Below are 24,522 nucleotides of genomic sequence, written 5' to 3'. Positions count from 1 at the left end.
CCAGACATGGAACATCAAAATTATGCTACTATGGTGCCCTCTGGATGTTGTTGGACTCCAACTCCCATCAACCCCAACCAACATGGCCAAGGATCAAGGATGATAGTGGTTGTAGTCCAATATCTTCTGGTGTGCAGCATTTTGACTACTCTGAACTAGAGTCTTTATTGTTCAGTCATATTGTCATGGTTTTCCACTGTTTAGAATGAAATATTTCCTAAATCTACTAAAGATTTGAAATAGAATAGAATTTGAAAAGGAGCTGCTTTGGAAGCAAATTGGATCTTCTTGTACATTGAGAGGGATCAAAATATGGATCTAAGAGGTTTCTACGTGCTACAAGTGGGAAGATTAGTAGAGAGAAAGCTATCTCTTCTCCACCCACCCTCATTAGCACACTTGCTTAAACTGCATATTAAAATTACTTACAGAGTGCATTTGGTGTTATTTCCTAACACCTTGAATTTACTTTAAAGATCTAGGGTTTGATTGCTCAGTACAACATTTATAAAATTGCACAATTGGCTCAGGGGTAAGTCAACAGCTCAGAATCAGGCAATAGGCCCAGTTTTATCACTCGAAATGTACTCACAATTTTCCATCTGCTTGAAGACTGAGATTTGTTGATAGCATCCTTTGAAATCACTTCTTTATATTTGTAGTTTGAAACAATTGCATCAATTACTATTAGATCTCCTGGGAACGAACGCAACCCTAATTGTGGTTCTACAGTTTAATTTTGCCAGTCATGACATATCCAGGCTCCATCTCATTCTCTTTTTTGCCTGCCAGCCATATATAAATTATTTCTCTGCTCTCACACACACCCTTAAAAAATTGTGTGTGAGAGACAGAAGAACCTATAGCTCCCTCAGATTTATAATACTTAAGACTGCCCTACCTTGTCCTTGTAATGTTCTTGTGTTCTCTCCACATTAAGTGTTTATGTGCCAAAAAGGTATACTATTAAATATCTGCCAGAGAGAAACAGGTTCACCTATCGTACGTTAAGTGAACAAGGCATTCATAAGATGATAGGGAGCCACTGGTAAATTGCCCTGTTCAAGGCCTGGATAAGACAGACCTTGAAATCCTGCTGCGTGTTTTTTGTCCCTGAAAGGATTAATCAAGTCCCCAGTGAGATATATCTCATACTCTTGGAGACTAAACATCAGTGGATTATTGTTCTCTATATACACAACAATGAAATTTTTCTCAGAGGAGAAGTAAAAAAGATATCTTAAATTTCAGTAAATGGCACTGTGTTAATGGCGACCTACATCCCTCCCTCCCACACACCATGCTGCTGTGCTGTATATTTATATGGGTAAAGGATCCATGGGAACAACATTATAAGAGTGTAAGAACATAAGAAGAGCCTGCTGGATCAGCTGACAACTCCTTTAGTCCAGCATTCTGTTCTCAACCAGAAGCCTGTGGGAAACCACAAGCAGGAGCTGAGCAACAATAGCACTCTCCACTCTGCTGTTTCCAGCAACTGGTATTCAGAAGCAGAGGAGGAAGAAGGTTGCCATATCACTGTGCTTTAGTGAGAATATAATGGAATATGGTTTCAAGTTTGGAGTGTAGCCTGCTTTACATGATTTATTCAAAATGAATGAATTTTCAGATGAATATACCACACTATAAGCTGTAGTTTGTATACACAAAAACTCATGAAGATCACCCATTGTATCTTGCTATGTTATGATTTTTTGGTATGTTATTGGTGATTTTGGGCTGGTTTTGCATAGTAATAACAGTGTACATGATTTATGGTGACTGTAGTAAGATCTCTCCCCACCCCCGATGTTTGTGTGTGTTGTTTGCTGTGTTATACCAGGTTTTGCTGTGTGCAGCCCAATCACAGGCACTCACTAGGGTTTAAATTTTGCCTCCATATGCTATATACCTGTTGATACTAAGGAAATATTGTGATACTGAAAATAAATAGATCTCTTGTTGCTGTGTCATAGTAGCCATTGCAGAATCCACAGTATTTCTCAGGGCAAATGTATGGTTTCCAGGTCTCTCAGGTTCCTGTGTTACAATTCTGCACAGAGAAACTTTAAATCTTTTTATTTCTACGTGGTGTGTGTAGGTTTGCATGTATGTGTATTAGTGTCAATGTAAGTTGAAAGAACAGAGTTTAAACAAAGTGTCACTGTGTTGTAAACTGTAAGAACATAGCTTAGAAAGCCTGCAGTGAAAGTGATTATATAGGGCATGACATTTGCGTATGGTGAATGTCAGTTATGATATGTCAAAATAGATTTATTTTATAAAAAGCATTTTATTGCAGGCATTGGCAAAATACAGACCAGTCAGATTAGATCCCCAAGCAATATTATCCCCTTTTTCTGACTCTGCCCTCAGCTGCTTTTTGAAATGATATGAGATATATATCTCTAGTCTCAAATATGCATGTTCTAATCCTCCACCATCACATCCTAATATAGAAGCATGTAGAAACAAACAGTAAATATAAATCCAAGTTGGTTTCACAAAAAAGCCATCCCTGCAATGGATCACTTTTAGATATGTCTCCTGCAGCACTGTCTTCTGTCGAAAACTTCTGTTGCGACGTATTCATATTCCCATACTGCTGCAACAAGGCCAAAGGTAGCAGATATCCTCTCTGTCCCCTGTTTCTTAAAGTGTTGCATTCTGATGGGCCTTGGCAACAGTTCACTGGGAGTTCTGGGAGTTTTTTGAGGGGTGTTGATAGAGAAGACTTTTGTGCTTTCAGTCTAGCATATAGCCCCAAACTGCACATTTGTACAGTTAGTCAGGGGTGGCCGAAGACGTTTTGGCGCCTGAGGCGAAAAGGCTCCTGTAGAATCCCCACTCCCACATGCCCAGTGACAAGGATTTGCAAAGGCTCAGAAAGGAGAATCCCTTGGAAAGCCTCACCACTCCTCCAGGCTGGGGTGGGAAAGCTTTGGAAAGCGCTTCTCCTTAAGGAGAAATGCCTTACGAAGCTCCCTTCACATCCAACAGGAAGGCTTTGTGTGGGTTTCTTAAGAAGCAGCCAGTGCAAAGCCTTGCCACCCTTCTGGGCTGGGCTGGGGAAACTTTGGGAAGCACTTCTCCCTTGTCAAACCTCCCTTCCCGCTCAGTGGCAAAGCTCAGCAGCAGAACGCCTCCCTTCTTGCAGCCTCAGTGGGAGGAGGAAGCGTTCCACAAGGCGTTGCAGCGCATCTTCTCCATCCCAGAGGTGGGAAAGAGGCAATGCACCATGCTGAAACGCTCCCTGCTCTCACAGACTGGGTGAGAGGGGGCAGTGTTCTTGCAAGTTGTGTGTGTATGTGTGCTGTGACTGGTGCTTCATCCCGCTTCATCAGTGAGCCAGCTCTTCTACAAGGGCATGTATACTGATTGCCTAGAACTCCACTAGATGGGACTGTGCCTTACCTACTTCTTGTCTTACTGTATACTACCCTTCACTGTTCAGTTAGTTGCTCTGTATATTCATTAAGTACAATGGCGCAACGACTGTCCAGGAGCATGATACCTGCAGTTGAATTCCTCTGATTGATGCTGGTTTGAATATGCTAACATAAAACTAGACCTTTAAGAGCTGCTGTGTGTTTGGCCAAAAAAACTGTCTGTTTTGAGTTATAAGCAGTCGTTGTATGAAGTACTGATAAGGGAGTAAAGCAAACTATTAATAACAATGCTTGTCAAAAGGTGTTTCAGAGAATCGTACAGTAATGATGAAGAAAAATAAAGGGTGATGATAATAATAATAATAGCAGACAATCTTATCCTTATGCTCCTCCCCTAGCATGTGATGCAGAAGCTGCAGTCCTCCTGGTAATGGTGGGCTGTAGCTCTAGTAGTCCATTGCCAGCATAGCTAATGGTACAAACCGTAGTCCATCAACAATTGGAGGACCATAGTTATCCCACCCTTGCCTTAAAATGGGCAGCCACAAAGCTGTGTTCTGGAATTGTCCAGCTGTCCACCAGGTGCTATGATAAGTCTCACCAGCTGTAGAACATGCACCCTAAAACATGCTCCATAATCCACTGGACCGTGCATGGTTTCTGTGGCACATGCTCAGGAGATTCTCAGGAGATAAGTTGATGTGCAAAATGTTCTCTGGAAATAGAAAACTTGAAAACCTCTGATGTAGCCAGTAATGCCCAGACTACCATTTATTTCTGTTTTTAAGTTTGATAATACTATTCAAGTAAGTAACTATACACAAGACACACACAAATGCTTTTTTGCAGCAGTGGGGAGGCCAATAATTCTGTTTATACTGCCATATAATTGGATCCCCCCCCCACAAATGTAAACCATTTGAAAGACACAAATCAAGATATTTTTCACAATTCAAAAAATAAGCTTTTACTTTGGACGTCAAGTAAAACTTGCTTCTGATCGTTACTCTGTTAGAAGATGAAGCTCATTTCCCTGAGGAAATTGGGTCCCTTTGTTGTATGCATGCCACTTTTGATGGCAAGGCTCTTCTGTAGCTGCTGGCAAGGATTTGTTTTGCTCTTAGCAAAAGTAAAATAAATTGGCTTTGAAGCATTTTCTTTGACAGATTTATTTCTTGATGCTACTTGGCTGATGGGCTCTGCATTATTGTGCATTTCATAATATGGGGTCTCATCTATAGCTCTCTTCATCAAAACAAGGTACAGATAAATGGAATTGTGGGATTCTTTTTTCCACATTTGTACATGATAGATCATTGGATGGGTCCATTATAGTGGCTAAGTTTGGCGGAGGAAGATGATTATATTTTAAGGAATGTATAAGCTGCTTAATCAATGTAGGGGTACATTAAACAATTAAAAATACCTATAAATATACAGTCAGCAAACCCTGAGGCACCCCAAGGGAACAGAGCACCTATGCAAGTGATGCAGATAGGAAGAAGCAATCTCTTCACCGTCCATAGTCTGAATCCATTTGCTTCTTGGAACAAACACAGAGTAGCTTCATGTCTGGCCCCCAAGTATATATTTTTTCGTATTTCTTGATGGCCAGTTCAAATTCCTGGTTGTTGGGCATCAAATAGGAAATCTTTTGGACATTCTAAAGTCACCCTGGAGCACTTTAATTTTTAACCAAAATATATGCAACTCGGGGCTTGTGCTTACTATGAGTCAATACCATTTGGGGACACCTGACCTGTACTGTCTGAATATAAAGACTGTCATCCAGGATCAGACTGATGGTCCTTCTAACTTGATATTCTGTCTACTGATCTGGCCAGTGAAACATCTCTGGAAAGCTCACAAGTAAGACACAATGGCAGTGTTCATTTCACTGGTTAGATCAGTGTTTCTTCTAGTTCTGTATCCTGTCCAGCAGCTAGATGCTACAAGGAAATTATAATTTAAGAGTTGCAGTATAACAAGCTAGTCCAACATTCACTGACATCACTTCATTGATTTGGAGAGTATTTTTGCATACTTTTGGAGTTATGCAAAACATGTTACAGGGAATAATAAATAGTTAAAAACAGTGGCTTTTGGAAGTCTAATTGGCTTTTCATGGGTTTGTGAAACTTGTAGCCAGGGTAAAAATCTTCTCACATGACAACACAGTGATATTTCATTACAATATAAGGGCAAGAGGTTCCAGTAGCCACATTGGCACAAGATAATGTTGTTGTAACCCATGGCTTTCTGGGCATTTACACTCAAAAGGTTCCATGAATAGTTTGAACTGCACAGATCAGGGTTTTTTAAAATATACTAATTGAACTAGTCCTTTTCCACAGTGACTAGACTGGTTTCCCTTTCATTGTTCATTGACTGCTGATTCACATCAGTTGGTGTGTGTTAATATAAGGATGTCAAACGCAAATAGTGAAGCTGAGATACTGAGGCATCAAAATGGATCTTTGTTTATTCTTTTATTTCTTGTCCTAATGACAAAGCAAGTTGCAATATTTTTAAAAGTTTAATATTCATAATGGAACCGGATTTTTAGTGTTTTGCACTAAAAAGTTGGTTATTTGAATGAATCACAATCATCTGTGAATTTTTAATACACTTATTTATTTATTGAATTGACTTTCTGTGTCGATTTTCAATGCAGAAAATATTCTTTAGCTTTTTGGTTCCAACATTTATGACCACAGTTTTGCAATACCTTGTAAAGGAAGGTAGATACATTCATACTTCCTGATGCAGCTTTTATTCCCTTAGCTTTTTTCTTGGTTCAGATAATTTCAGAAAATCAGGACAAGGTTGCCTTTACTCCCAAGTTCTGAAGTAGAGTCTAGGCATAATGGCCTGTTCCTTTTTTTACCAGCCTGAAATATCTGTTGAAATTCTTTCTTTTAGTATACTTTTTCTATACCTATACCCAAGAGAAGCAGAGAATGAAGCTCTGGTTTCCTTAAAAGAAAACAACCCGATCTTTTATACCCTTACCCCTTACATATTCTACCTACTAGCTTTTCATGACAACATTTAGAGAGTTACTGCCATCTAGAGGATAGAAATGTAAAGGACAATGAGAGGAATGAGATAAAAAGGATTGTCAGCCCCAACTCCTTGAAAGGGGGAAATGTTTGATCCTGGGTGCTAATTAGAGTAGCTGTATGCAAAAAATAAAATTAATCATATTCTTGCATTTTGGTGAAGCTGGAAGAAAATTGTCAGTTGTTTTCTTTCAAAGACAGGGCTATATTTGCCTGTATCTAAACTTAAAAATAATATATGCAACATGTGGCCCAGTCTGCCAGCCAGATGTTTTAGAATTTTTGTTCTACATAGAATTTATGTGCTGGAGTACATAAAGTATATTATATTGCTTCATAGAGACGGTAGCTGGTCTAATCTTGGAGTGGCTGGCTGGGGGAAACGCAGGCCAATTGATCTATGCATATTGCTTTATTTTCAGATTGTGCAGGCTGTGGAAGAGATATAAAGAATGGACAAGCATTATTAGCACTGGATAAGCAGTGGCATCTGGGATGCTTCAAATGCAAGGCCTGTGCAAAAGTCCTGACTGGAGAATACATCAGCAAGTAAGCAGCTCCTCATTTATCTTTGTTGCATTAAATACACAGTGGTTTGACCTGTTTTTTGAATAAGTGACAGTACCAAAGGTATATTACAACAGGATCTCTTAGTGTTCCTACTGGTGAGTACTCAGCTAGAAGTCCTGCTCTTGATCCACTGGTAATACCCACAGGAGAACCGACCCCTTTGCCCAGCAGGATTCATTCTTATCAGAGAACCATATTGTGAACTAGACAGCGATACAGTGGTATTGCCTCCCTTCTCCTTGGATGTCTGCAAGTGCATAAGAAATTGCAATAGATTTTGGTAACAGATCACTGCGCATCTCTGTCTTATGAAGTGGAGGAGTGTACAATGTAATCTGCTTCCACTATATTCCACCTCCCTCCATAGCACATAGAAAATCAATGTGTGTCCACTCATCTTCCCAGATAGAGTAAGCCATCATTCCATCAAGTATCACTTCTCAAATTGCACCAATTGCTGATTCTTCAGAGGCAAGAGAGAAATATTGCACAATATACAAGGGAAGAGAGATTTTTTGATACTTGTAGGCACTAACTGAACAGCCAGATTAAAATAATAGGTGTCATAAATGCACCCATCTGTGTTTGAAATACATGAGGTTCTTGATTCCAGGCAGGTCTTTGCTGAATGTTGTTGCTTGAATGGCCAGATAAAACTTTTCTAATATAATCTGCACTGTCCATTATTTCTTATCTGACTTGTGTAATTGACAGATCTACCTGCATAACTTACACCTCTGTTCCACACCATGACGCTTGTGTGGTGCTAAAAAAAAAGAGAGAAAGATTTTTCTGTCACTGAGGATACCAAAGGAAACAAAGTGGTGCTGAAAATAAACATAAAAATAGAACTGTTTGATCAGGGCATCTGCATCACTTCTTTGGCTTACCTGACACTTGATGTCAGATCAGTTCTCCAAACTGTCAGACATACACTCATTTATTATAAGCATTCCTAGCAGTAGTGGATGGCATGGTGGGGCAGCCGTGCTCATACAACCACAACAGCATATTATTTGTACAACAACAACAACAACGTATTATTTGTACCCTGCCCATCTGACCGCATTGCCCCACTCTGGGTGGCTTCCAACAAAATATAAAAGAACACACAATAAATCAGACATTAAAAGCTTTCTGATACAGGGCAGCCTTCAGGTGTCTATGGAAGGTTGTATAATTGTTTATCACTTTGACATCTGACTGCATGTTCACAGGGCAGATGCTACTATTGAGAAGGCCCTGTGATTGGTTCTCTGTAACTTCACTTCTTGCAATGAGGGAACCGCTGGACAGCTCTCGGAGCTGGACCTCAGTTTCTGGGCTGAAAGATGGGGGTGGAGACACTCCTTTAGGTATACAAGGCCGAAGCCATTATACTTGAACAAACACATTTTTTAATTGTTGAGGGCAAAACAGCTACCTTGTCTTCACCCCAGCTGTTTCAATGCATCAAATATGCATTTAGCATATTGGAGAAACTGATTTACATCATGTGGATTACTTTCAGAGATGGTGCACCTTACTGTGAAAAGGACTATCAGGTTCTCTTTGGTGTCAAATGTGAAGCATGCCACCAGTTCATCACTGGGAAAGTCCTAGAGGTAAGAGAGCTGCATGGCTTAGTGTAACAGTATTTTTCTGTTTAAAGGAGAAGAAATGAAGCACATATTTTTGTACAGTAGGAGCATGTCCAACACTTCATTCTACTGTAATATTTTCTAATATTAAAAGGATATACTGGTACTTTAAATGTAGTTTTAAAAGAAAGTACTTTTTAGTTCTGGAAAATGCTTGTTGCAAGAAAGTATCTGAAGTATCTGCAAAGGTAGAAAATAACAATACAGAATTGTATAGAGTGAACTCCCAATTCTTCCTTTGAAGTTGAATCTCTTGACTTCAAAAGTGGCCCATGGAAGATGGGCCAATTCTAGTTCTGGCCCATTGGCCAGATCCAGTTTGCTTTCCCTGACTTAAATGCGCTGTCATTTTCTTTGTGGTGGGAACTGCTTTTCTTTCCATTGACAGAGATTTAGCCATTCTAATATTCCTGAGCTTTGTGTTTTTGTATGGCTATTTTTCATATATTACTCTAGTGGAGCCTGGCCCATTGAGGTAAATGGAGCACTGCCACACCACCCCCAGTTTGCCCTCAGCTATATTCTCCTGCCTTCATTTTCACTTATAACCAGTCCAGGGTACTGCCTCTTGCATTCCTCAACTTCCTTAGTCTCAGTGTTGCCCTTGTAAAACTCAACAGAGAGGAGCATGGGGACAAAATTAGAACTAGTTGGCTCTTCCTCTCATGGACTCTGGTTCCACCTACTGTTAAGGGGTCCCTGCCTTCTGCCCTTTCACTCCTAGTAGACACTATGCATGTTGGTGGCACTTAGAAATAGTATCAGACAAGTAGAACCCTACAGCAGAAGCTTACAGTGTGTGGTGCTTCTTTTCAGGATTCCAGCCACCCCATTCCACTACCTTGCCCAATTTTTATTTCGCAAAAACCTGTCAGTCAGTGTTCCATACCCACTGAGAATACTCTCGTTAGGCTCATTTCTCTAATATTTTCCCTATATTAAATCCATTCATTTCTTCATTGATGTGTAATAGCAGCTCTTTTTTTGCATCCCTGGAAATGATTTAAGATATCTTCTTCATTTGAATAGGTTACTTCCTGGTTCACATGAAGAGAGTTCTTTGTACTGTGTGTTTGTGTGTACACACACACAGCAGCTCCCCTGCTTGCTAGGCTTGTCAACCCCTTTCCCTAACCCTCCTTAGACCTCACCAATTCCTCCCATACTCCCCATAGACCTCACCAACCCTGTCCCCTTCCAGGATTGACAATGTCACTAGAAAATAGGAATCAACAAAAAAATGGCTGCCAATTATGTTTAATTTTTTGGAGCTCAAATGATGGATTATTTAACATCTTCAGCATGTTCTTCCTGGTATTTTTGCAGAAGTAGATGTCTGAATGCTTTGGAGCAGTGCATTTCCTACATGCTATAACACTTTCTTTTACTTTAGTTTGCTTTGTGAACATTTAAAGATCTTTTCTCTGTGTAGTTTTCCATAGATTTTGATAAGAAGATGTGTGTGCACTTTAGATAGATTAAACCAGTACTGTCATAGAAGAAATACACCAGAGGGCAGCACTAGTCCCTATAAAAGGAAACTCTGGGTTTTTATAAAGATTGAGGTTGTGTATCTAGCATGTTTTTCTTCACCTTTCTTATTAAATTGGATTTTGATTCATCACTGCTCAGCTGGTGGAGATTACAAAACTGAATGGGTTCTATGGATATCGAGAAGCAATAATTTGTCAAATGAGATGGAGACATTGACCTGATTCACAGGACACAGTAAAGCAAAACTATAGCTTACCAGGACTACACAAAATAAAAAAATTCCTTCCAGTAGCACCTTAAAGACCAACTAAGTTAGTTCTTGGTATGAGCTTTCGTGTGCAAGCACACTTCTTCAGATACACATCTGTAACAGGACTACACAAACGTGGGTGACAGGGCGGGGGGGGGGGGGAGAGATTGTAGCTACTTTCCTATTCCCTGCTCCTTTTTGCTGCCATGTTGTTTTGAACCAAGCCAAGGTTCGGATTAGCATGTTGTCAGATCTGGGATTCGTGGTTAGGCCCTCTCCTCACTAACCATGAGCTATAGAATTCAAGATAGATGCAGGAACCAATTTTACAGCTGTCCCATTTGTTGCATTCAGTACAGGGCCTCTCAGAGTCAGATAATGTCAGGCTTCGGGGAAGTGGCTTCCTCCCTCCCTTTAGCCGTGGATAAGCAGAACAAAGCAAAAATAGTCTCTTACCATTTAAAGAGATTTTAATGATCACAGCGAAAGAACAAAGAGCCCATTCTCAGAGTAAAGGTGCTCCTTATTAAGGTTTACACCCACTTCCCCCAGAGTCACCCTTGTCACTTCCTCGTCTTGCAACCCGATTTCGCAACCACTGTGCCTTCTGTGCAGCTACCTTATCTAATCTCTGTGATCTTGAACTGATCGGCTGGACACTTTCCAGCAAACCGGAGTCTGTTAACTCTCTCTCTTTCCCAGTTCTTCTCCTAGCTGTTCACCATCCAGCTCTTCCCAACTTTTGCCTTCTGAACTGTTTCCCTCTGCGAACCACTGTTCCAAATCTTTACTGTCTCACTGCTCCTGGGAAGATCAGGATCCTGATCAGGAGAAGGGGAAGGGGTAGGCTCCTACCATTCCTCATCTGTGCAGCCCTCCTCAGCACAGTCCCTGACAAATAAGAACTACCAACGGTGGGAAGGTTCAAATTAACCATATGAGAACCTGGAACTGATTAGACAACTGGGGCAAGTGGCGCTGAACATTAAGTCAGCAGTCCAGCTCACAGAATGAGAATGAATCCTTATCAAACAAGCCAGTAGGGAAAATAAAACCAGGAGATTCAGCAGGAAGAGTAGGCACTGCAACCATTACAATAACAACAGCAACAAAAATCCTCTTTGACCTTTCAGAACAAGGAGTAGAAAGGAAAGCTCATCTACTGCAGATGAATTTGTAAATCTGTAGTTCAAGAACACCTAATGATACCAAGTATAATAGCTGATTAAACCTTAATTAAGCTGTGCTAATTTCTAGCAATGCACAAAAAAGAACTTGTATAATTTATTACATAGTAAGGCTCTATAGAGCTATTGCCATGGTAACAAGGGCAGAGAGGAACCAGCATCAGTGGAAAACTGCTAGTTTCCTGTTGGCTGCTGTATCCTTAACAGGAAACGATGGTATGAAAAGAATGAGGGCTTATCTTTAATTTAGTGGAAAGTTTATTTTGTTAATCTTCGAAAACATAGTGCAGGCTATATCTTCTCAACATTTCTAAGAAGTAATAGCTACAATATATTACACTATCTATGATTTTCTGCTTTTATATTATGTGTGTATAAATGTGTGTGTGGAACCGCCAGAAGGCCCTCAGCACTGGACCGCAGTGTCTGGGCAGAACGATGGGGGTGGAGATGCTCCTTCAGGTAATACTGGACCGAGGCCGTTTAGGGCTTTAAAGGTCAGCACCAACACTTTGAATTGTGCTCAGAAACGTACTGGGAGCCAATGTAGGTCTCTCAAGACCGGTGTTATGTGGTCTCAGCGGCCACTCCCAGTCACCAGTCTAGCTGCTGCATTCTGGATTAGTTGTAGTTTCCAGGTCACCTTCAAAGGTAGCCCCACATAGAGCGCATTGCAGTAGTCCAAGTGCGAGATAACCAGAGCATGCACCACACCCGTGAGACAGTCCGCGGGCAGATAGGGTCTCAGCCTGCATACCAAATGGAGCTGGTAAACAGCTGCTGTGGATACAGAATTGACCTGCGCCTCAATAGACAGTTGTGAGTCCAAAATGACTCCCAGGCTGCGCACCTGGTCCTTCAGGGGCACAGTTACTCCATTCAGGACCAGGGAGTCCTCCACACCTGCCCACCTCCTGTCCCCCCAAAACAGCAATTCTGTCTTGTCAGGATTCAACCTCAATCTGTTAGCTGCCATCCATCCTCTAACCGCCTCCAGACACTCACACAGGACCGTCACCTCCTTCACTGGTTCTGATTTGAAAGAGAGGTAGAGCTGGGTATCATCCGCATATTGATGAACACCCAGCTCAAACCCCCTGGTGATCTCTCCCAGCGGCTGCATGTAGATGTTGAAAAGCATGGGGGAGAGGACAGAACCCTGAGGCACCCCACAAGTGAGAGCCCAGGGGTCTGAACACTCATCCCCCACCACCACTTTCTGAACACGGCCCAGGAGGAAGGACCGGAACCACTGTATAAGAGTGCCCACAGCTCCCAGCCCCTCAAGACGGTTCAGAAGGATGTTATGGTCGATGTTATCAAAAGCCGCTGAGAGATCCAGCAGAACTAGGAAACAGCTCTTACCTCTGTCCCTAACCTGCCGGAGATCATCGACCAGTGCGACCAAGGCAGTTTCAGTCCCATGATGAGGCCTGAATCCCGACTGGAAGGGATCCAGATGGTCCACTTCTTCCAGGCTTGCCTGGAGTTGTTCAGCAACCACTCGCTCAATCACCTTGCCCAAGAATGGAAGATTTGAGACTGGGCGATATTGGCCACATCTAAAGATGGTTTTTTAAGAAGCGGTTTGATAACCGCCTCTTTCAGCAGGTCTGGGAAGGCTCCCTCACAGAGAGAAGCATTCACCACCCCGTGAAGCCCATCGCCCAGCCCTTCCCGGCTAGCTTTTATAAGCCAGGATGGGCAAGGATCAAGGAGACACGTGGTTGGTTTCACTCGTCCAAGCAGCCTGTCCACATCCTCGGGGGTAGCAGATTGGAATTGATCCCACACAACTTGACTAGACAGGACTCTAGCACTCTCCTGCCCCGGCCCTGCTCCCATGGTGGAGTCTACCTGTTCCTGAATCTGAGCGACTTTATCTGCAATAAACTTTGCAAAATCATCGCAGGAGATCATGTAGCCTGTACTGAAGCCTCCAGAGGGGTGCCATTGAGGCTCCTAGCCCCCCCCCTTGCAAATGAGCATCCTTGCAAACTGGATCCTTGACCCAGGTGAAATAAAGCCTTGTTCTGCCCCTGAGTAGAGGCCTGAGCAGGGCACCACTCTCACTTCACAACTATGATCCGTTCCTTTATCTATATAGCAGCTAATGGAGTCTGGTTGGTGTGGTGAGCTGTTTGAAATACCATCCCATAACGTTTCAACTTTTCATTATACTAATACATTTTTAAAAGAGAGAGTTTGAGGTGACATGATATGAAAATAAGATGTGTTCATGCTTCAGGGGGTACCCTCAAGGCCTACAGTCTCAGTCCAAGGAGGTAAAAGACATTTGCCAAAACACATAGGGAAGCAGGGTTCAAGCTGTTGCATCATCACAACAAGCCAAGATCTAGCATCTCACAAAATGGGCTGTAGCTTCTGAAAGTCATATCCTGAATATTTTTTGGATGTAACTGACAGACAGAAAATCAGAAGTATTTTTTATTTATTTTTCTTCCCCCCTTCTATTCCTCTCCTTCTTCTATCTTCTTTCTTTCTTTCTTTCTTTCTTTCTTTCTTTCTTTCTTTCTTTCTTTCTTTCTTTCTTTTTTGGTTTCCTTGGTGTCCTCTACTCTGGATCATTATGAGGATTATACACACATGAAAGTGATGGATGGTTGCTCAAGGATCCTGGGTGAAAAGCGGGAAAGGAAAGATCTCCCAGGGTGGGAGACTGGGAGAAAAAAGAAAGAAAGAAAGAAAGAAAGAAAGAAAGAAAGAAAGAAAGAAAGAAAGAAAGAAAAAAAGAAAGAACGTCATGCTCTTGAAATAAATACTTTTTTTAGACTTTAAGCTGCTTCAAGGACACCCACAGACCTGTGGCTCTAAACTTACACTTTATGCATCCCTCCCTGGGCCCACTTATGTCACTTGTTACCAGGTTTGAAAAACATATTTTATAGGGATTACATCACAGATTCATATCTTTCCATCATTCCCGCTAGAATTGGACTAATTAGAATTGAGTTTAACAGAAAGGAATGAAATCCCAGTGTAATGGAACTGTAGCAGCCAAGACTGAAATTACAATTAACCCAACCCAATTAATAACCCAATTAAATTTCAGGTTTAGCAATGAAGCTGAGATGAATATTTGAAATTTTCATATGTCAAGTACCTGTTTTAAAATAATAGTGCAGCTTGGCATACAAATTCCTTCCTCTCTGATTTAGTTAGCTTCAGAAATCCAATATTCAAATCATCTGTATGATATGCACAGGAATATATTGTTTAGATAATTGCTGTTAAATGGCCTGGCAACATAATATTATTCTACAGCTTACCAGAAAATCAAGCAAGAGAATTGGCTCAAGGACAGTTTTTTTTTAAGGGGGCCAGTTACTAATATGAAGACTCTGGTTAAGATTAGGGCTGCAATTCTGTACAAACGTACCTGGAAGTAGGTTCCATTGAATAAATGAGGTTTACTGTTGAGCAGATGTTTACAAGACTCCACTGTCAGTTGTTTAATATCTACCGGATGCTTAGTAAATAAAGTATAGTCTTTTGGATACAGAATGTCCTCAAACTTTTTTGAAAAACATTTCTGTGCAGCTCTGCTTGATTCTCGAAGTATCCCCAAGGTGCTGACTTCACTCAGAAAGAACCAAGCTCTGAGTAATTCTGTTAAATTATTACACCTAGTCAGGTTTGCCATATTTTGAAGAGCAAAAAAGAGGACACATTTGCCAGCTTATACTTTTAACTATGGATTGCTATGATGAGACTCATTTTACATACCTATGAAAAAGAGGCCGTGTCCTGGAAAAAGAGGACATATGGCAACCCTAAATACAAACAAATGGTATTGCCCTCACCTGGACTAATGTGACCTCCCCCTGTCTTTTCCTCCACAATGGACTGATCCATTGATTCTGAGCTTGAACTGAAAAGACTGAACAGTCCTTCTCTTCACTGTGCAGTGATTGGGCTACTGGAGGGTTGCAATTTGGAATGAAGAGAGGGCTGTCTTTTGGATTAGAAATATTATCAGAGGTTATGCTAGCCAGTTCAGTGAGATTGTGCTTTGGGAGTTTTTGTGTGTCAGCAAGATGTTTCTCGCAGTTCTTTTGAATCTGAGGAAAGTGGAATGAGCACCTCACTGGATGGAAAAGTTTTAGAAAGCACAGCAAAGAAGCCTTAGCAGAAGGTAAATGCTTCCAAATTCTTGTGAGATGTAAGTGTGCAATGAGAGAGCACAATACTTTCAGGAGAAAAATATGTGGGCAGGGGAGATGGGGTGACTCCATATGCCAAGCAGACAGCAAGAATAGAATATGCCTGTTTGCAGTTGGCGTGGCTTCTTGTCTTTGTCATGAGATATGTTATACTGAATATATGTACTGTATTAATAATGTTTGTCATTCATTGGGTTGAATTTTAATTTCTTTTTGAACTGTTTTTAGTGTGTGCTTTGCTTTTATGGTATTCCTTTGAATATATTTTACATGGAAAAGCGTTTCCCATATTACATCACAGTCAATCTTAAATTACTGTGAAACGAAGAAGTGAAAACCATGACTATGCCTTATGCATAGGCTACACTAGTGAAATATCTCAGTGGGACAGAGAAATTGTTTCTTGTGGGTGGGGGGTGTAACTCTAAAAGCTGCTGCATCATTTAAAAATAAATAGATTTGTTGCTGAGTCTATTTGCATCTCAGAATAAACCTATATGTCTACAAATTGCTATAGGAGAATTTGCTGCTTTAGGGCCCCTTTGCTTTTTTCACTGGTAACTCATATATTTGTATTTTTACTATATTTTGCTGAACTTTATTGTTGCCCTACCTGAACATTTAGGAGAGACAGGATGTAAATATTTTAAAATAAATAAATACAGTAGTGAATATCTCCGTGAAAATCTTTTAGTTTCCGTATGCTACCCACACATTACATTGGTTGTAGTTTTTGGCAAACATGTATTATTCAAACTCATTAGAGCCTATGATGACCCAATATATATATCTGCAGAGACATTTAAACTGCAGAAACGTATTAGTCATATGTGAAATTGGCAACATTGTGTTGGTCACAGCTGCCTAGGAGACATGGTTTTGAAGGCCAGTGCATAATCTGTCTCCTCGTTCATCCCCCCCATCCAGAAAAATGCTATTGAGAAGTAATATTAAGTAAATATAAAGAGCTTGCGGGGGAAATAAATTACAAAGAAACAGAAATTGTGCAAGGAATAAAAAATCTCCTTTGTGAAACAATTTGGATTTCATTGTTCCCTTGGAAAATCTTGTGATACTTCATAGGAATTTAGAAAAAAAAGTTAAGCTTGCTTGCATGAGCTTTGCTCTCAAATTCCTGATTACCTGTCAGAAAATAATGTCCAGATTTCCTGCTGCTGCAGCTTGGGATTTACCTGTTAAGTTTCAGCACCCAGGTTGTCTCTCACATGCGGCTTTTGTTCATCCTCAAAATAATTTTAGTTCAGTGTTTGAGAGGCTGGAGGTAGACTAATGTACCCCATCCCTAACCCCACCCCACCCCAAGTTGGTAGAGCACTCCTTGTTCATGGTATCCATAAATGTTTCTTTTATCCATTACCAACTTTAGTCAAACAGGTCATTAGGATTTTAATGCTTCAGAAGCCTGCAAAATTTCTTTGGTGAGACTGGAAAAATTATCATGTACACCACAGACAATGCTGGCTCTAAAGGTGTTCTAAAGACTGTTATTTGTCTTCAGCCTTGCAGGCCAATATTGCTCAGGGATATGTACACTCATTTATTCTCCCTCCTCTCCCCAGAAAACTACCTCTGAACAATCAGGTTTTGCTTGTTTATTTTCAATGCTTCAACAGGAAATCTAGCATATAATTTTGGATGGAAAACCATAACTTGAAAGGGGTAGTACAAGCAATAGAGGTGTTGAAGAAGCCTCCAGGAAGGGCAGGCGGAACAGTACAGTTTAGTGCACCTTCCACCACACTGGTCTGGTTGTCATTCCACTTTGGCATGCAGAGAATTTGAACTCAGAGCTTGTGTTTTTGTAGAGCTTCCCTCTCCATCCTATGGCCTTCCAAAATGTTTTTTTTTGGGGGGGTGTTATTGGGTTGTTTTTGTTTTTATTCTGATTATGTATTCTGTGATTTTATTTTCTGATTTTATCCTTTGAACTGTCCTAGGACCTGCAGGTATAGGATGGTATATACATTTAAAAAACAAATAACAAAATTTAGGGAGGAAAAATGAATGCAGCTAGACCCACTCCCCCAAATTAGTTACAGATAGGTAGCCGTGTTGGTCTGCCATAGTCAAAATAAAAAAATTCCTTCCAGTAGCACCTTAAAGACCAACTAAGTTAGTTCTTGGTATGAGCTTTCGTGTGCATGCACACTTCTTCAGATACTTCTTCTGGTATCTGAAGAAGTGTGCATGCACACGAAAGCTCATACCAAGAACTAACTTAGTTGGTCTTTAAGGTGCTACTGGAAGGAATTTTTTTATTCCCCCAAATTAGGAGTCTTTTGCCGATGGTTGCTGTTTTTGCTTGTTTGTTTGTTTACTTCCTGCTGCCTTCTTTGCCTTTCTACTTATTTGCCTTCTTTCCCCCAGAAATAATCACATTCCTTGCTATCTTCTAATGAGAAGCAAGGAATTTCAGAGTCCTCTGATATGCCAAGGATTCTGAGAAAGTTCCAGGATTGAAAGCTAACTGAGCATTGTAGTTGATGGTTGAAACAATTCTGTACCTGTCTCTTACTCTGGTTGATTCAGGCCCCCCCCCCAACTTTGGTAGTTTCATGCCTAAGGGTGCATTAACACAGAAACCATCCCTGTTTGTCTTCCCTTTAAAAAAAAAGATGTCACAGTGTTCGTTTCCTGATTAGTCTTGTTTCCCTGTATTTCTGGTTGGGAGTGCTAAACCAGACATGCCTATTAGTAGAGAGGGGGAGACAGGCTGCTTTCATCTTTCCTTTGCTAAATACACGCCATAGTAAATTTAGATTGTCTGTGCAGGTGTTGTCCCAGAGAGACTGTAATAATACTACAGATGGGCAGTGCATGGCTGCCCCACAACGAACATGGTATTTATTTATTAATTAAATTTCTATCACTCCTTTCTCCCTATGGAAGCCCAAATTGTTGATGCTTCCTCCAGTGATTTGTAAACATCTTGTGCTGGATAGTGTTCATTTACTGCCCAGATGCAAATATCTAACAGGGACTTAGATGTCAATCAGTTGGTGCCTTTTGTAAATGACAGGAATAACTTGGCACCAATCGACACAACACAAGCATATACATGCACATGACACATGCACTTGGGTGGATTTGCCTGTAAAATTGTACTGTGTCACAATTTGCATAACTAATTGATCCAGATTACCCAAGGTGCCAAACAGGATAGTGGATTCCCCCAAGGATCTGGTGGTAGTTAACTTATCCATAAACTTTCTAAAGTCAAGTCAGATTGTGAAAAGCTCTAAAGGACTCTTCTGAGGTGGCTGGCTGTAGAGGAAAAAAGGCGAGTTTCAAAGGTTGTTTTTGGCCCACTTTTCAATGCTTTCGCGTTCCCAGAATGCAGGGAGTGAATTTCGAGTAAACAATTTTAACAAACAGGTAAAGCAAGTGGACCATGTAACAAAATATTACTATGTAGTCAATCTTGATTTTAGACCAACCAGGGCCGCTTGGCATATTTTGAATGAGTCCTGTGGGAGTGTGGCATAACACGAAATAGCTGCCATAATGAAAAGAGACAGTTCCACAATGTGGTGTGGGTATGTGTCTCCTCACCCTCCCACCAAACAATGTAAAAAAAGCACCTTCATCAACCACCACTATGCTTGCTCACAGAGGAAGGATCTTTATGCCTCTTCTCTGCTCAGAACAGAACAGAACAGGGAGGAAGGGTTCCAATCCTGCCACCCAGTGAAATGTGAGCATGTTTAAGGAGTGGTGGTAGGGTTCAGTGTAGAAGAGGCCAATGCAGTGCAGCAGGAAGTCTCCAGTGCATTGTTGTATTTTGAAGGGCTATTTACTGATACCTTTTGGGGGGTACCATTGAACATACTGGTAGGCACATTGGCACCCACGGGTGTCATAATAGTGATCCCTGTTTTAAATTGTGCTTTGGAGAGCCAGCTACATGAGGAGGGTTGGGTTAGTACAGTCATACCTTGGGTTGAATGTGAATGAGTGCTTTTGGGTTGCGCTCCGCGGCAACCCAGAAGTAACAGAGTGACTTACTTCTGGGTTTCGCCGCTCACGCATGTGCAGACGCTCAAAATGACGTCATGCACAGAAGTGGCAAAACGCAACCCGTGCCATCGCGTCTTATGTCCCATTCAGGATGCGAGCGGGACTCCGGAATGGATCCCGTTCGCATCCCGAGGTACCACTGTATTGCACTCTTACAGTAAGAAAGGCTCAAAGGATATTCCTATGCTGAACCACAGCCTGTGTGCAAAGACATTGAAGTGTTCAAGAGTCAAATTGATCTTCAGTGACATGTAGCTGACCTGGCATTGTTGGCATTTGAAGACTGCGAAAAAATGGGGGCGGGGGCGGGAGTGTGGGGAAATGGCATACAATGTAAGAGTTAAGAAGCCTCACCTCAGTCTTATGTCTGAGTTTGTGGCCTCAGCAGCAGCATGCTTAAAAATAAAATCTGCTAGAATTCTTGGTTTCCAGATGTTCTTCTAATATCCTACACACAGCCAGTTTAAAGCACAATGTAGATCCATCCTGAAGTGACCCTTTCGAACAATGAAACAACCATAAAACACAAGTGAAACATTCACCCTAAAATTGGAACCAGATGTCAACCTAGCAGCTTTCAGAGACACTGTAGAAATCCGATATATATGTCCAGGATTTGTGGTAAAGGGGAGAGAAGGGAACCTATATAGAAATGTATTATCAAATTGTTAGACCCTTGAAATATAGCAAGAAATAAAATAAAATTTTATGTGTAAAATGCAATAAAATTAAATAATAGAATAGAATAATGAAATTGTGTAATGAGAGGAACCTATCATCTAGACTCAACAAAAAGGTAGAAACTTCTGCGTTTAGGTACAAACTACATGTGATTCTCAGCTGTGTGCAGTTTGCCCCCAATTTTGGGGTGTTTAAGGCCTGTGACTTGAAGCCCTTAAAATCCTTTTTCTTTCTAAGGTTAATACATATCAACATATGGACATTCCCTGTTTCAGAGTGGAATGTCCCTGCATTTGAATACATAGAACCTCAGTGGTATATAAATTTGAGGGTAACATCCAAGATTGTGTAGGTAGACCTCTCTTCCCTCCAGCAGCCCTGTGTTACCCTGTGGCACCCACTAATTTATACAGAATTATTTGAAAATGTATAAAAATCCCTTCCAGTAGCACCTTAGAGACCAACTAAGTTTGTTATTGGTATGAGCTTTCGTGTTCATGCACACTTCTTCAGATACCATGCACACAGAAGCTCATACCAATAACAAACTTAGTTGGTCTCTAAGGTGCTGCTGGAAGGGATTTTTTTATTTTGTTTTGACTACGGCAGACCAACATGGCTACCTACCTGTAACTTGAAAATGTATGACATGTTTGATGTAAAAAGTCATCTGGTTTGCCCCTGAAATGAATCTAAATAAACCCTAAAACCTGAAATATTGACTACAAACTTTAGAAAGTCTTTTGGTGTTTGTTTATGATGCTAAACTGCAGTTTATTTTAACCACAATGTGCATGAACTGCAGGTTGGGGCACACATCTCAAAACAATCTCCGTTCCCTTAGTCAGTGGGGGAACAAGCCACCAAGTGACTGGTTTAGAGCTTCATCTGAACCTGCACTTGTGATTCATCTCGTGACTTCAGATTGTGATTTATTTAGAGAGGAACAAACCACGAGCAATGGTTTGAACGTAATGCTAAACCAACCACTCTGTGGTTTGTTTCTCCACTTTGGAAAGAGTAAGGCAAAAAGCAGGAGAGCTTGAGGTGGTAATAACAAACCACACAGCTTTGCTTTTCATTAGATGACTAGTGTATATCTGTTTTCAGGAATGGGAGCCCTTGTCTTCCAAGTATTATCCCTGTATCCTAATATGTTTACCAGCCTTTATTGTGGTGATTACTCTGTATTTCACAAAAAACAGCCCATGTATCAAACAAACTTAATAAATGGCTCATCACAGGGCAGTTGGTAGAATATTATATTCCCCCCCCCCCATGTTTTGTTTAACCAGTGATAGCAGACTAAGGAAAACTGAGAGCGAGACATAGCCGTAAAGTAAGAATTCCAAAGTTAGAAGAGGTAATGTTTGAAGAAGGCATCATGTGAATTTCAGATGGAGGGGAATTACCTGCAGCTTTGGGGATTTTTTTTTAATAAAGCCATGCTGTAAACATTAGGCTGCTCTGCTATGTAAGGTGTTCCATTAACATTCCAAGGGTCATAAAATACCCATACAGCACAAAGGCAGGTTGTTTTAATAGTGTTTTGCTCCTGAGAGAGTATTTAATACCATAGTGACATATACAGAAATGGGGTACTGTTAAATATTTTACTAGTTCTAGTTGTCAAAATGGAATGGTTCATTATTGTGAGAAAGGGAATTGCTTTCTTACTGTAAGAGGAACACAGCATTAAAATTAATTCTTTGTCAAATGATAGGAAAGAGTTATTGAGATAGGAGGGCTGAACCCAGCTGTTGAACTGTAATACTCAAAAAATGTGTCCCTTTGGCCAAGAGAAAATATCTGTTCATAATTAGCTGTCCTTCTGCCAGATCCATTGGCAGTGAAGAAATCCTGGTGGGTGCCTGATAATGTGTATCTGCTTTCCAATGGTTGTTCTCTTGGAAAGGAGCAGAAAAATGAGGTCAGAAGTACTTACGCTTAACACAGAGGGAAAACATCCATCTGATCGGGGTGTAGTTCCAATAGTTCTTGCAGCCTACAAGTTTGGTGAAGAAAGGAAGGGTGGAAAGTATAGTTGTGTACTTTGTGTACCCCTAGATAGAAATACTACAGACATTTTCTTGGGAATAAGACATTTTGGAGTAAACTGGCATGGCATTATTCGTTTGGTCCTCAAGCTGGGATTGCATACTTTAAGTGTAACCTAGAGAAAGTCAAGACTATGTCCTGGTCTGCAGGAAGGAAACCACAGCTGCTTTGTTCTCCCACAAGCTGCTAACAAACACAAACCATGATTATAGCTTTTGGTTAGAAAGAGAGTAACATGGGTAAAGCTGGCTATGGCTATCTCATACCTTACCACATAGAAACTACCCCTTGAGTAATACTGTATTGCAAACAAAAGTACATTTCAATTTTTGATACAAAATTCTACAATGCAACTTTTGCCCGGACGAATAAGGAAGAGAGCCTTATTTGTAAAGGATTTCGAATGACTAGCCCGAACTGTTTCTTAACAACTTTGATGTTGCTTGTCTGCAGCCGTGCATGTTGTTGTTTAGTCGTTTAGTCGTGTCCGACTCTTTGTGACCCCATGGGCCAGAGCACGCCAGGCACTCCTGTCTTCCACTGCCTCCCACAGTTGGGTCAGACTCATGTTTGTAGCTTCGAGAACACTGTCCAACCATCTCGTCCTCTGTCGTCCCCTTCTCCTTGTGCCCTCCATCTTTCCCAGCATCAGGGTCTTTTCCAGGGAGTCTTCTCTCCTCATGAGGTGGCCAAAGTATTGGAGCCTCAGCTTCAGGATCTGTCCTTCCAGTGAGCACCGAGGGCTGATTTCCTTAAGAATGGATACGTTTGATCTTCTTGCAGTCCATGGGACTCTCAAGAGTCTCCTCCAGCACCATAATTCAAAAGCATCAACTCTTCGGCGATCAGCCTTCTTTATGGTCCAGCTCTCACTTTCATACATCACTACTGGGAAAACCATGGCTTTAACTATACGATGTACGTGCATGTACACCTCCCCAAAGATGTCATAAAACGCTGTTATTAGTCCCCCCCCCACAAAAAAACTTCTGAAGCTAAGGGAGGCTAGTGTTTTTGTTTTTATGATCCCTAAGCATCTCTGATTTTGGGTTAACTAGCCTGTTAAGTAAAGACAGGTTTCTGCAGGAAACCAGACAATGAATGATTCAGTGGAATTAAGTTCTAGAATGAGATGACACTAGTTCTCTTGACTCCGAGTTTATCATTTTAATTCTGCACAGTTTCCAAACACACATACCTTTTTAAAAAACAGTTTTACTGTACTGTATATGTTTCTTCATTCTGTTAAATTCTGCAGTTCATGGTTATGCAAGTATTAGCAAGTGCAGCCACTCAATCTATTTTGCTTTTAATTTGATTTGTTCAATATGTTTAGACACCTCTCAGATACTTGATATTTTCCTAATTTGCCAGTGGGGAGACTAAGGCTGCAATGAAGTCTCAGTTAGTATCATTAACTTATAATGCTGTCATTCTGTGTAATTCTCTTGCTAATGCTAACTTTTGCCTCAAGTGAGAGGACACAACAGAGAACAATCTGTTGGTATTCTGCCATAGATGATCATTTAATTGAATGCAGCTATGAACCTATAGTTTAGTGCTTCCTTTCTTTCACTTCAAAGTTACTTATTCAATGCATGTTTACTTGGAAGGACTTGGACCCTAGTAAGAATGCTGAAGATTATAGCCTTAGTCCAGTAATACATCTTCAGTAATACATCTTCACAAAAGGAACTTGGCATTCCCAATTAATACGGGCACTTACTTGATGCCCTTCTGAGTGCAGTTCGTCAGACACCGACATTTTGTTCCTTTGGACCTGAGCTCCCTGATGTGGTCCCCGTGGGCACCATGGCACCCTCAAACATGCCCCTTGGCACCCACTATGGCCTCCTGCCACTCCTCATTTTTAAAGATTTTTTAAAATAAAAAACACACACAATTTATTTTTGTTTGGTTGAGAGAGTTTCTTGTTAGGGAGGGGTGGGTGTGACAGAGCATAGATGTT

The 24,522-nt window shown here is 40.9% G+C and overlaps 1 protein-coding gene across 33 annotated transcripts in view; it reads left to right on the top strand.

The window, feature by feature from the left end:
* ABLIM1 (actin binding LIM protein 1) overlaps nt 1–24,522 on the top strand; it is a 208,286-nt gene that overhangs the window by 124,207 nt on the left and 59,557 nt on the right. For all 33 annotated transcript variants that reach the window (XM_081192939.1, XM_081192950.1, XM_081192946.1 and 30 more), the window contains 2 exons: nt 6,874–7,000; nt 8,532–8,625. In XM_081192939.1, the coding sequence (XP_081049065.1) occupies nt 6,874–7,000; nt 8,532–8,625 (221 nt within the window). The remainder of the gene's footprint in view (nt 1–6,873; nt 7,001–8,531; nt 8,626–24,522) is intronic.

This window comes from Podarcis bocagei (genome assembly GCF_964188305.1).
Source record: "Podarcis bocagei genome assembly, chromosome: 4".
Lineage (NCBI taxonomy): Eukaryota > Metazoa > Chordata > Lepidosauria > Squamata > Lacertidae > Podarcis > Podarcis bocagei.
The sequence above is the reverse complement of the archived record's forward strand: the minus strand, read 5'-3'. Positions and strand labels throughout refer to the sequence as shown.